Raw genomic sequence first — 13778 nt, forward strand, 5'->3', positions numbered from 1 at the left:
TTAACTGAATGATTTTTTAATGAACATATAATTTTCCTCGTAACTTCTCAATGGTATCATTGAACTGGATGATTTTTTTTATGAACAAAATGATATTTTTAATACCGAACTTGCATAGTTTATACCGTTGAACTGAATGATATTTTTAATAAAACAAAAAAATTGTGTTCTCTTTTTGAACTCAACATTGTTTTGCAACGATATTCTGGACTTCTCTCATTTTAACACTTGAACTTTTACCATTTTGAATTTACATTTTTTTTGTTTGAGTTTTTTTTTTCCAAACTTATCTGGGACGCCGTGTTCAATTTTTTCTGTACTTATATGCTAGTAATAATACAACATTTCCCATACATTTTTTATCCATTCATTGACATCAACCAAAATAGGCAGGGGAGAGCACTCGGTACAAAACCATACAGAAATTGAAGAAGCAACATGGTATTTCCTGATACAGAGTTGGACGGATGCTCTGGGATTTTTAGAACTGATGAGGAAATCACATTTAGAATCAACTCGGATTTTTAAAGGAGTTTCAAACTGTAATAAGAAAGTTCAACATAGCTCTCAGATAGCCACTCTGTAGATCAAAAAAACATAAAGCATCTTAAGTTACCAAACGATAACATTGGAAGGTTACGGTTTGACCTATCTCAAATGTAGAGGTGACATTAAATGGCCACAACTTTCAGTCGCTAGTTGGAAGCAAAGTCATCTCATCAGTGACTAATCGGTTAGCAGAACTTCTGAAGAGAAATGGAAGCAGAGTCACTAGCGCCTTCGCGCACCCCACAGTGAGATCCCTGGCGATTCACCTGGAAATGGGGTCAGAAAGCTCATGTCGCACTGCACCTGGGAATTGGAGTACAGTTCCTCAATGTAAAGAAGATGCATCACAAAATTGATATTATTGAGTATTGACTTAGATTTGACGTGTTCTATTTGATGAAACATATGAGAAAGTATATTGTGTCCAAGAATCAACAGGAAAACAGTAAGAGAAACATCTAATACAATCTGCAACTAGGTAGTACTCCTACAAACCATGCTGGCTGAGTAATAGCTAATCTGCAACTACATAGTACTCCTACAAACGCAAGCAACCGTCTCACCTTCACTGACAACTGCGGAGTCTGCTTGAAGTTGGAACTGCGGTTCAAGTCTCAGAAGCAACATAGTTGGACTGAAGCTCTACGAATTTTAGAACTTATGAAAAAATGTGCAGGCGGAGCACATATATCAGTAATAGTTATATCGAGAGGGTTTACTTCAACCCCTACATTTTTCAATCAGTAATACTTATATCAGTACCTCGTTATTCATCAATACTAGTACGACTCGACAAGAAGTGCAAAATTGTAGCAGCACACAGATTGAACTTACACAATTTTTCTTTTGAAACATATTTTAGGTGATATATCTAGTTTTGAAACATGAACTGATGATATTTTTTTGCACGCACTATGCTATCTAAAAATTGGACGAACAGAAACTAGAAATTGGACTGAAGTAAACCTAGAAAATTGAGCAACAGTGCTTGCTAAATCATGGGAGCTCCTAGGCATTTGATCAAATACAACCAACGCCTAGCACTGTCAGCACCACATCTGCAGCTGCAGTAACGCCACCAACTGAACGGGCTCTGGTGGTGTTGTTGAACGGCCTAGGTGGCCAGGTTTGAACGAAACCTGCAAGATGAACCCAAGGGGAGCTCCTTCACCTGCAAGATGAACAGAAAATGCACACTAAGGCGACCTGAAGAACCACCAGATGTTGAACTGAATATACGCAAGATAAGGAGGTGAACGTCAAGGGGGAGGTGGGGAAAAGCTAGCACCTCCCGAGCTGCGGCGTAGAACGGCTTAGCGCTATGTTGTAGAACCATCAACGTTGAACCTGTTGAGTTCTGATTTTTGAACCTTTGCAGTAGTAATACATGTACTGGGCGGTACATGCTTCTGTTGTTGAGCAGCTGACATACAGAAACAAAAACACTCATGGGTGGACACACAAAATCATGATAAAAATAGTGGCAGCAAGAAGCAATCAGAAGTGAATATGCAGTAGTACTATAATGGAATATTAGTCAGGATTGAAGTTCAGATAACTATGGCACACACATCATACAATAATTTTGAACTTACATAATCCTGAAACAGGAACTTCATTTTTTTGAATTAGCAATTCTGAATGTACTAGCGATCTAATTGAATTTTTTAGACCATAGTAATTGAACTTCAAGCACATTTCATTATAAAACATTTATTTTTTCTATTTGCACAATAATTATGTCCTTGTCAGTACGACTCATCAGAATTGTAGACGACATCCTTGTCAGTACGACTCATCAGTACAAGGGCTCTTTTTTCCAAAAAAAATGTGTGAGAATAGAAGCATTTTTCCTATATGGATGTTACTTTTAATGTAAACCTTTCTTACCATGGCAAATAATGTAACAATAGGCAATGAGAGATACCTTCACAGGTGAACATACAGTTGCAAGATCACGAGTAACATGAAGTAAATTTTTCACGAAAATTTTGTGAACAAAATACATTATTAAACTTAGTGCAGAAACAAAAATTTAAGATAATGGCGCCGGCCACGCGACTAGAGATGTCGCGTGCGCCTGGATATTAAGCTAATGGCCCATCATTACACTCATTTGTATGTAAAGCACTCGTTCGACACGAGCTCCTTTGAGGAAGCTTGCATGGTCTAGAGAAAACAAGTTTTTTGTATGTAAAGCACTGTACAGACATTTTGTGCATAATATATACTGCATGAGCTGATCACATACTCCATATACTACTAGAACGGAGTAGCTAGTACTACAGTAATAATAAATATACAAGAAATGAATGGTTTTACTTCTCCCTAATACCGAAACACACATTTGAATCTAATCCTACAAGCCTGCAATATGAACCGAAAAAGCCAACAAGATGAGCTGAAAAAACCTACAAACCTGTTGATTTGTTTTTGTAAGTACATGTGCTAAACTGATATAGTTTTAGTCAATGACCTGTTGTAAAATAAGTAATAGTACTACTACTGGCTTTTACATATTTCACTAAACAAATCAAACAAAGTTAAGAACAGGCAGACGACTGCATAAGTACTAGAACTGCTATTGTTTTTGTATATGGTCTAGAATAATCAAACCTTTTGTCATATCTACTTCAAACCTGTTGTAACAACCACTTCCGATATAGAAGGTCGCCTTTCCATATGCGGGCGCTAGGAGCGGTGAAAACCCTAGCCGAGGGTGAGGGGAGAGGGATGGTGCGCTCTGGCGATTGCCCTGGCGACTCGCCTACGGCCGTGGCTCCGCCCGCGGTGGCCGGCGCGCTTAGCCCCGCCGTCCCTGAGCCGTGCCCGCCCCCTCCACCGTCGCCGGAGACGCTCCCCTCACCCTCGGTCGCTGTGCTCCTGGCCGCCCCGCCGAGGATTCGGTGGACCAACCTCGCCGAAGACAACGCCGATTCCCCCCTCGTCTGCCCCTCTGATGCTCGTTCGGCATGGCCCTCCCCATCCTCTCTGCGAGCCGCGCCACCCTGCGTGGCTGGCAGCTTAGCCTCCCATGTGCGAGGCTCGGCTGTTAGCTCGCGGCGGCCGCTGCGCTCTACCCTGGCGCCTGGGCCGCAAGACACTGTCTTGCGGGGCCGCGGTGCTCGACGACGTAGGCTGCGTGCCTGGGGCGTGGCTGGCCGCTCGGAGATGGGCTTGGCCAGTGCGTCTTGGCGCCGGTCGGTGGCGGGATCTCCCCTCTCGCCGGCGCCGCGCCCGCGGTCAGCTTGCCGTGCGAAGTTTCTTGCCGGCCCGCTCGTGCACTCCTCCCCCTTTCGCCCCTTCATCGCCAACTTTGGTTCGTGAACACTCGCTCTCCGTCCGTCTCAGCCCCCTAGCCGGACCTGGCTGGCCTCCCCCGACGTCCTCGCGCCGGCGGCGGCGGCGATGGTCGCCTGTGGAGGGGAAACCCTGTCGGCAACCACCCCGCGCCCCTCCCCTGGGCCCTGTCGCGCGTGGGCGTGGCCTGCTGGGCCCGTGCCCGGCCCAGCGGCCCGTTGCCCTAGCTGGGCCTCCCGCCTGCAGCTTGGGCTGGCCTGGCCATGTTGGGCTGCTGTGGTGCCCTAGGCCCGTTATGGCGGCCTCTGGAATCTGGCCCCCTTATGGGTTTCCGCTTGCATCCGCTCCCCTCTCCGCTGCCACATCTGTTTCCCCTCTCGCCTCCCCGCATGCTCCCTCCGCTGCTCCATCCCCGCCGCCCGCGCCGTCCTCTTGCACCCCGACCTCCCCCCCTCCCCCCTCCCCCTGACCCGTCCGGCCATGACCCGGGAATGGGATGATGGGGAGGCTCGCCGGAAACATCGTTATGAGGACCAACCCCGCCCGTCCCCGGACGCGGTCCGCCGGGAGGAGGAGCTCCGGCGGGAGCTCCGTGCTCTTCGGGATGGCCACCGTGATGACCGCCGTTCCCCTGGCCGCTCGGACCGGCACGGCTGCTCCCGCTCTCCTCCCGGCGCCGGGGCCGATTGGCGCGGGCGACGTCGTTCGCCCTCCCCACGCCGTGGCCGCTCCCCCTCGCCTTCGCGCCATCTTCGCCCTCCGTCCCCCCGCCCACAAGCCCAGCAGCCTCCCGCGGCGGCCCGGAAATATGTTCCCCCGCATGCCTCCTCCGCGGCCGGGTTGGGTGCGGGTGCCGCTCCCGCCCGTGGCCGCCAAGGTCAAGCGAAGAAGAAGAAGCGTCGTGGGCAGGGTCACGGCATCTTGCCCACTCCCGCTCCGCTAGGCCCGGGCTCCTTGTCCGCTCCAGGTCCGGTGTCCGGTCTCCCTCGGGGTGTCGGATCACTCCCAAGTCTCCTGCGTCAACCCTCAGTGCTGCTATATCTGCAAGGACCCAGGCCACCCCGCCCTTCTGTGCCCGGATCGCCCCGTACCGGCCGAGCTCATGATGTACGGTCATGGTATCGAGGGGTTGGGCTTCTTCCACCTCGAGGTGCCGGACATCCCTCCCCCACCCCGTCTCTCCAGGCGGTCGTCACGTTGGTGGATGGAGTGGCCTCCCCAGAGATGATCGAGGAGGAGCTCAACCACCTGTACCGGCGCCAGTGGGACTGGGTGGTCACTCCCACCGCCGGCAACATCTTCACTGTGATCTTCCCCGACGCCATCAGCTACGGCTACGCCACCCGCAGCGGCCAGATCACCCTCGCCCTCCACCAGCTCGTCGTCGACATCACTGAGCCGATCCTGGACCCGAAGGTGGTGGCCGTCCTGGACACGGCCTGGATATTGGTGGGAGGCCTCCCAGACATTGCTCGGTCTGAGGTGGTCATTCGCCAGATGTCCCGGATCCTGGGCAAGGTGGTGGTGGTGGACGAGCTCTCCCTTCGCAAAGAGGAGGAGGTCCGCGTTAAGGTCAAATCTCTGGACTCCTCCAAGCTTCGGGCCACCACCCGGGTGTTCTTCAACGGCCAGGGCTTTGACCTCCGGATCGCCCCTGAGCCTCCCAACCACGTCGGGCGTCCTCGCTTCTCCGATGACGGGCCCCCCGGTGGCAACCCTGGGGTCGACGGCGACTACCATGGCCGCCACCACCCACGCTCTCACCGCTCCCACCGATCTGATGATGATGCGGGCTCCGGCGACTCGTGCTCCCGCTCTCTGTCACCGTCGCCTCCTCCCCCCGTTGTTGGACCCCAGGGCCGTCAGGCTTTGCTCGGCCCCCCTCCTAGCTCTCCGCTTCCCCGGGACGCCTCCCTTGTGCCGGGCAGCGAGACCATGGATGGGAGCGACACGTCGAGCGTCGGCCTGGTGGTCCTCCCGGCGTCCTCTCCTCGCTCCCAGCAGTCGTCGGCTGCTCCATGCCGGCTTTGGAGGGGTCGCCGCCGTCTCCCTTGGGCCCCTTGGCCCCCTCTGAGGTCGTCCCGTCCCCGACCAGGGTGGATGGCACAGTGACCTCCCCACCGGTCCCGGTTGCCATCGTTCCTCTGGGTCCCTCCGCCCCGGCCGGGTTGGCTCCGCTGGCGACGCCCGTCATCTGGCCCGCCTCGCCGGCGATGCTCGCCCTGGGCCTTAGCCTCGTGCTCGCCCCCGCCGCCATCCCCCCGGCTCTGTCTCCGACCTGGCGCTCTACCCCTCGTCCCCGACTGCTCCGCTGCCCTCTTCCTCGCTCCTCGACTGCATCGGGCTGGTGCTCCGGCCTGCCCCCGCTGCGGCCCCTGAGGTGGAGTGAGAGACGCGGGTGACCACCCCGATGGCTACTCAGCCTCCCCCTCCGCGGACCGCGGCCTACTCCCGTCGTGGCCGGTCTGCCTCCTCCCCGGTGACGGCTTCCCGCCGGAGCGCCTGGCTCGACGCTGCGCGTCCCGAAGGCAGTCCGGCTCTGCCCATTCCCGCCCGGGCGAAGCTCCGGGCTACAGCTCGGAACCTGGAGCCAGGTACCCCCCCTGTCCCCCCTTCTACTGCTACTTGCTCGTTTTCTGCTCTCGAGTCGGTGCCTCTTGGTCACCTCGCAAAGGTGGTGACTGATTCCGCGATAATCTTCAGGGGGAGGCTGCTCCCCCCTTAGTCCAAATCGAGGCCATCAAGGCCCGTGAGATCCTCGACGGTAGGCTAGCGGAGGCCCGCGCGGCTCTGCTCTCGCCTGCTAACCCCTCCCCTTTTGTGGTAGTCGCCTCCCCAGCACCACCTAGACGGCCCAGCGGCCTCCTCCACCTCGCCGCGGCCGAGCATCGTGGTCGTACGCGGTCCCGCACCGCCGCCCTCCGCGCCCAAAGCACATCCCGTGTCCTGGGGTCAAGAAGCCCCCCAATGGCGCCTTAATGCGGGCCCTTTTCTGGAACATCCGCGGTTTCGGCCATGATGTCCGACGCCGCCAACTCGTGGAATACATGCGTGATGAACACATTGACATTGTCGCCATCCAAGAAACCATGCGTACAAAATTTTCTCTCCCGGAGCTTGACCGTCTGAGCTCTCACCTCTTTGCTTGGCATTGGCTCCCTTCTAGTGGGAGCATAGGCCACTCGGGTGACATCCTGTTAGGCGTCAAGGATGCCACCTTCGAGGTGGGGAGCATGGATCGGAGGCAATTCTTTGTGAGCATGGACTCTTCGAACGGTCGCTCAACTTCAAGTGGGAGATCATCATTGTCTACGGCCCGGCCGACCATAGTAGGTCTGCGTCCTTCCTCGAGGAGATCCACCGGAAGATTTCGGCGGCCTCTCTCCCAGTGGTCCTTGGAGGCGATTTCAACCTCCTCCGCTTCGTGGAGGACAAGAGCAACGCGAACGTTAACTTTGCACGAATGCAAATGTTTAATGATTGCATTGCTGACCTTGGCCTCCGCGAGATTGATAGGATTGGTGTCAGGTTTACCTAGACCAATCGCCAGGCCTCCCCGACCAAGTCCGTTCTGGACAGGGTCCTAGTTTTCCCTGGATTGGGACCTCCGTTGCCCTCTAGCCTCCCTTCGTGCCATCACCGGGATTGGATCCGACCACGTCCCCTCCTCCTCTCCTCCGCCGACGAGCGACCGCCGATTCCTCCTAGATTCAGCTTTGAGACATTCTGGCTATCCCAAACCGGTTTTGTGGAGGCTGCTGGCGCCCGCTGGGTGGAGGCCCGTGGCCACCCCCACCCCCGCCCTCCTTCGGCTATTGACTCTTGGCATTTCTGCACCAAGCGTGGCCGGCAGTTCATGAAGGGTTGGGGTGCTAACTTGGGGCATGACCTCCGCGAGCGTAAGAAGGCCTTGTTGGCCGCCATCCAAGCCTTGGACTTGCGGGCTAACTCAATCGGTCTCTCCCGGGACGAGTGGCTCTCTCGCTACGATTTAGAAGACCAGCTTTCCGTCATCTACACTGATGAGGAGGCGTATTGGCGCCTCCGCGGGGCCCAGAAATGGGTCTTGAAGGGCGACGCAAACATGGCCTACTTTCAGGCCATCGCGAACGGCCGACGTAGACGCAACACCATCCCCCTCCTCTGGGATGGTGCCTCCCTATTGCAAGATCCCCGCGACATTTGTAGCCATGTCGACGATTTCTACAGGTCCCTGTTCTCTGCCGCTCCTAGGAGCGGCCTCTCCATGGCGACTGATTGCTGGACCGATGCCCAGCTGGTTTCTGATGAGGAAAACGCGGCCCTCACGGCCCTGTTCTCCGAGGGCGAGGTCTGGACCGCGATTCGAGGTATGAATCCCACCTCCGCTCCGGGCCCCGACGGCCTTCCGGTTAAATTCTTCCAGGCCTTCTGGAACGTGATTAAACCTGAGGTCATGGCCATCTTTGATGAGTTCTATGTTGGATCCATCGACCTTGGGCGCCTCAACTATGGGATTATCTAGCTCATCCCGAAGGTCCCGGGTGCCTCCGACATCCGCCAGTTTCATCCAATCACGGTCATCAACGTGATCTTCCGGATTCTGGCTAAAGGGTACGCCAATAGGGTGACCCTCCTCACTGACCATGTTACCCACCCCAACCAGTCCGCCTTCATTCAGGGGCGGTACATCCTGGATGGGGTGCTTGTTCTTCATGAAGTCCTCCAGCCTCCTCTTGTTTCTTATGAACTTCTACAGCCTTCACGAGACTCTGCACCATGAGATCGCCAAAATCCAGTCCCGCTTCTATTGGGCTGGCGACAACAATAAGCAGAAATATCATATGGTCAGCTGGCCTGACATCTGCAAGCCCAGGGAACAAGGCGGCCTCGGTATCCCGCTGGCTCTGGCGCATCTCGCACGGCCAGGGTGGTCTCTGGCTCGATATCATCTGGAACAAGTACCTGCATGGACAACCCTTTGCCTTTTGTCAGAGAACTGGCGGCTCGCAGTTCTGGCAGTCGATCGTCCAGCTTCTCCCGGCCCTTCGCATCGGGACTTCCATCTTGGTGGGGTCCGGCACGGAGACTTTGTTTTGGTTTGACCGGTGGGCCGGAGACTCCCCCTTCGCTGCGCGCTTCCCCGTCCTCTTCTCCATAGTGGTAGACCCCTTGATCTCAGTTGAGAGGGCCCTTATTGACTTAGGGCGCCTTGCTTTCCGGAGGCCCTTTGGTCCCCCGGAATACGCCGCTTGGCGTGAGTTACTAGATTGCGTGGCTCTCCACGAGCCTGTGGGGGACGGTGGCCCGAACCAGGTGAGATGGCGGCTCGAGCCTTCGGGCCAATTCTCCACTAAGTCTCTCAACCATGCCATCGCCCCCTCCTTCGCCCCTCCCCCCCTTGCGACGGTGTGGTCCATCCGCTTGCCTCTGAAAATCCGGATCTTCATGTGGCAGTGGATTCACGGGCGGCTTCCGTCGGGCGTTGAGGTCCGCAAGCGTAATGGCCCGGGCTCTGGCCTTTGCCCACTTTGCGCCACCCCCGAAGACTCGAACCACATCTTCTTTTCCTGTGTGTCTGTGCAATTCGTGTGGAGATGCTTCCGCGAGGTGGTGGGTGGAAATTGGTGCCACACCAACTTCCCCGACCTGTATACGGAGCTCCAGTCCTCCCCCTTGGCATCTCGCCACATTAGGTGGCTTGAGATTGGGGTCATCGCTTGGACCCTCTGGACGATCCGTAATAAGCTTGTGATCCAGAGTGCTCCTCTTCGATGGGCTACTGACGCTATCTTCAAACTGTCTGGTTTCTTGCAGCTTTGGCGGCCGCTTAGCCGCCCTGATGACCGTGACGCCATCTCTGCCTTCATCGCCGACCTTCACTCGATGGTCATCCGTCTGTCTCCTCCGCCCCCGCCGCCACCGTCGGAACCCGACTAGATGCTTGTTGGGCCCTCCGGCTCTTTTCTTTTAGTTGTTTTTGGGCTTGTTGAGTTGTGCCCTCAGCAGAACCTTCGTACTTGTGTGTGAGACTTGGGTGCGTGTGTTTGAACTAGTCCATGCATGTGTGCTCTGTGGCGGTTTGCTTTATTTATAAAGCGGGGTGAAAGCCTTTTTCGGTAACAACCGCTTCCACTCTGTGAGAGCTTGTAGTACCCAAACAATCACTTTGGAAAAAATAAGCTTCCCAACCTAAATTTTTACTGAAAGAAAAAGGCACCATAACCTCAATTGTAAGATATTTCAAAAGCCTTACAACAATGAAGAAACCTGAAACCAGAGGTGGCATTTAATTGTACGAGTTGTGGTCAACTAACTGCGGATGCATCAGACATATGGCGACTAAACTACACACGTTGAAGCTAACTCGGCCACGGTGGCAAGACAATTCAGAAGTATGCGCACATCGTTCATTGAATATAGGGTATGCAAATGGGATAGCAGAGAGCTATAGTAATGATAATTAACCTAGCTAGTATATGTTCAAACAAGTTGAAGTTTCTTTTAGTTGGTAACAACTTCAGTTCAGGTGTGTCCCACAGAAAAATCCACAATATTTACAGAACATCTAACAAAGATCATTCAATACTGCCGCCTCTTGCTACTTTTTTCTGAGAGAAATATCTGAACCAAGACTAGTTCAACTAGCACAAGAAAACAAACTAGTTGTTGCATCTACAAAAATCTGAAATGACCATCTAATAACTAAGTGACTTACAACTAGCACATTTAAAACTGCTGCCTCCTGCTACTTTTTTCTTAGAGAAAAATCTGTACTGAACATCTAACAAATAGCACACTTTGCATCTTGCCTTTGTCTGTCGCATCTGGTTGCAAAGAAATAACAAATTACGAGTACAAAGAAATAACATCCTCTTTTTTATCGACTTTGAACTTCTATATTTTTTTCTCTGAGCTTACCTCTCTCGAGAACAGAACTGATTAGTGTTACAAGTACACGATACTTCACCATACAGACTACACCAATACTGAAAACTGAAGAATAACTGAAGCACGAGAGAGAGACGAGCCTAAGTTCATAGTACAACAAACATAAGCTGCAAGCTCCATGTTCCAGCTTGTAGATAATTTATTTTAATCAGATTCCTCAGTCCAACATTAAAGTAACACACAGGACCAATCATCACACAAATCATAATACCAATCCCTGCTGTCTTTTGTTGACTGAAGTACAGATGTGCACGCATACCTTGACAGTAGTCGGAGACGAGCATGACAAGGTCCCGGCCACCACCCCGCTTCCGCCGCTGACGGCCAGCAATGACGCCGCGGCGAGGAGGGAGTCCCAGTCTCCTAGCTCACGGACGAACGGGTTGGGCACCGGCGCTGGGATCTCGGGGGTGGAAGGTGGACGAATCTTAGGGAGGAAGGCGGCCGGAGCGTGGGGAGGAAGGAGACCGGAGGCGGGGGAGGGAGGAGGCCAGGGCGCGGCCAGGAAGGCGGCCGGAGCGCGGGGAGGAAGGCTACCGGAGGCGGGGGAGGAAGGAGGCCGGAGCACGGGGAGGATGGCGGCCGGAGCGCGGTGCTGGGAGGAGGTCGTCACGCGAAGAGGAAGTTGACCGGAGGGCAGGGGAGGGAGGAGGCCACCGTGCAGGGTTTGGCGGCTGCCACCGAGGCGGCGGGGTTCATGGGGAGTGACCGAGTGAGGCTCACGGCCTGTAACTTTCTGTTCTGTTTTTGTGCTGTTCGGGGTGGGGTCTTCGGAAATTGTGGATCGGGCCCTTATAGAACTGAGGGTAACAGATTCTGTTACTAGTAACAAAATAGCTCTGTCATGTAGTATATATATAGGAAAATGGTTGTGTACGTACTCCCGCTTCCCATATACCACATAGATGAATTTTTTATACCATTTTATTATTTTTAATATATTTCATTAATAATTATTAGATACCCAAAATGAGTTCCATGAAAAAATTCATGTGAGTCTGCATATTTTTAAATGTTTACGTATATACTAATGTGTTTATACGTGAAAAAGGTATATTACAAAAAGTACATCGCAGATGATATTTTTTCAACAAAACTCGTATTGGGTATCTTAGAATATTTAATGAAGTATATTGAGAATAATAAAGAGGTATAATTAATGCGTATATGAGGTATATTGAGAATGGGAGTACATATTCCCAGGAGTACAGAAGAGGAGTCATATATATATAAGCACATGGTTGCGTAATCAAATTAAACATCCACTTACATAGGTGGCTACTACAACCATGACATTTGCACACACCAAAGTAAACTATTACATGCATAATTACATAGGTGGCTACTACACACATGACATTTCCACACACCAATAAAGTAAACTATATATTACATTCATGATTAACTAGCATAAACGATCATCTGGTCATCATCTATTTCTTGTGACGCTTGCTCTACTTGTGGCTCAAGCCGGGCTCGTCGATTTGGGTAACGAGGCACTTCCTCATGTCAATGATCCGCCTATGCATCTCGTAGCATGTGTACATGCTCTTGGCTGCGAACCTGAGGTGAGGTTCATCCAGTTGCCGCATCCAGGCCCTGTGCCAGGATACAGGACTTGTTCTCTTGGCATCCTACTTCATCTTTCCGTAGTAGGGGTCGATGATGGCCGAGGCGAGTTCAAGCAGGGAGTCCTTCGTGCTGCCCCAGACCCTGTAGTGCTCACGGATTTCGACAAGGTTCTGACAGGCCAAGCCCGTAACCCTGAGCGCTTTTACATCGTCAGTGGTTTCCACCGTGGCAAACTTGTAGTCGGTGCTGTTGATAAACTTGTTGAAACGGTCGCAAGGCCCTGTGGCCATGCAGTAGTGGGAGATGAGGACATGATGGTGCACGCACAACTAGGCGGCGGCGACCTTCTGATCTATGTCGGGACGACCAGCGGTGTACTAAAGGTCGATGCCGACCACCTTGTACTTGTCTTGAGCAAGCATGTGCTCAACGCTGTTGATGTAGTCGTCCACCACAGCCGGGTCGATGGTGTACACCACCGAGAGATCCGTCTCCCTCGTGTGGGTCTCCACTCCATGCTTGCCGAACTCCATTGGAGCACCGCTAGACATCCCCTCTCTATGTGTCGTCGTGGGTGTGCTTGTTGTGTTGTGGGGCGCGATCGAAAGGTTGAAGAGAGTAAGGTTATAATGGTCGCGGGAATTAAAGGGAAGCTTGACGGCCAGGAATATCGGCAGGCCCTGATGGCAGTTCTAATTTGTAGCGCGTAACTCCATGGTGCCGCACGTAACTGCATCGTGTGGCAACAAACGCGGCACAACCGCATGTATATGGGGCCCCCGACGTGATCATGGGCACGCCCAACCGCTGGCAGAGCCCGCATGAAGGGACGCAAGCAGAGCACTCCGCCGCCTCAATATGCATATAGCAGTTGAACACGCAAGAAAAAGCTGTCCACAAGCCAAGCGCGCCGACGAACGCGAGCAAAGCGCGCCAACGGATGCAAGCAGAGGGCGCCGCGGCGCCTAACGGCGAGTAGAACTTGCCGGGGGACGTGAGCAGAGGCCGGCACAGTGATACATGGCAAATAAGACGAACCGTGCGAGCGATGTCAGAGACATCAAGCACGATAGATTAGAGTTGCGTGTGCGATACGTGGCATATAGTTGATCCATCCGAGCTGTTTGTGATGGAATAAGACATGTGTGTTGCGGGCAAACGCTTGCTGGTATATAACCTTAAATTTAACCAAAAAAGTGTTAATGCGTGTTACAAAAATTGTATAACTGAGAACAATGTTCAAATACGAATCCAATGATATAATCTTTGGCGACATGCATTCATATTTTATTAGTTAAATCATACTTATGAACCAAGACGGGGTTATAGTAGGTAATTAAATCGCAAATGTTTTTTTGTATTAACCATATGTGTACGTGTCCTTTCGCCCTCCTCCCGCACGTCTTGTCACCCCGCTACCGCAGACG

General features: G+C 52.8%; 1 protein-coding gene across 1 annotated transcript; it reads right to left on the minus strand.

The window, feature by feature from the left end:
• Nucleotides 1–1373: 1373 nt before the first annotated feature.
• LOC123101266 (uncharacterized protein KIAA0754) lies at nucleotides 1374–11682 on the minus strand. The gene is made up of 4 exons (XM_044522793.1): nucleotides 11678–11682; nucleotides 11039–11579; nucleotides 1838–1972; nucleotides 1374–1720 (listed from the first exon to the last, which is right to left on the minus strand). Exons 1-4 carry the CDS (start codon nucleotides 11680–11682, stop codon nucleotides 1664–1666), a joined length of 738 nt encoding a protein of 245 aa, XP_044378728.1. The 3' UTR covers nucleotides 1374–1663.
• Between the last annotated feature and the right edge of the window lie 2096 nt (nucleotides 11683–13778).

Source organism: Triticum aestivum, chromosome 5A (assembly GCF_018294505.1).
Source record: "Triticum aestivum cultivar Chinese Spring chromosome 5A, IWGSC CS RefSeq v2.1, whole genome shotgun sequence".
Taxonomy (NCBI): domain Eukaryota; kingdom Viridiplantae; phylum Streptophyta; class Magnoliopsida; order Poales; family Poaceae; genus Triticum; species Triticum aestivum.

Bases quoted from the DNA above. Each gene is read 5' to 3' on its own strand.
- LOC123101266 (XM_044522793.1), bottom strand. The intron at 1,973-11,038 runs GTATGCGTGCAC...TCTGTATGTCAG, and splicing joins CGTCTCCGACTACTGTCAAG to CTGCTCAACAACAGAAGCAT. The intron at 1,721-1,837 runs GTGCTAGCTTTT...TTCATCTTGCAG, and splicing joins TCTACGCCGCAGCTCGGGAG to GTGAAGGAGCTCCCCTTGGG.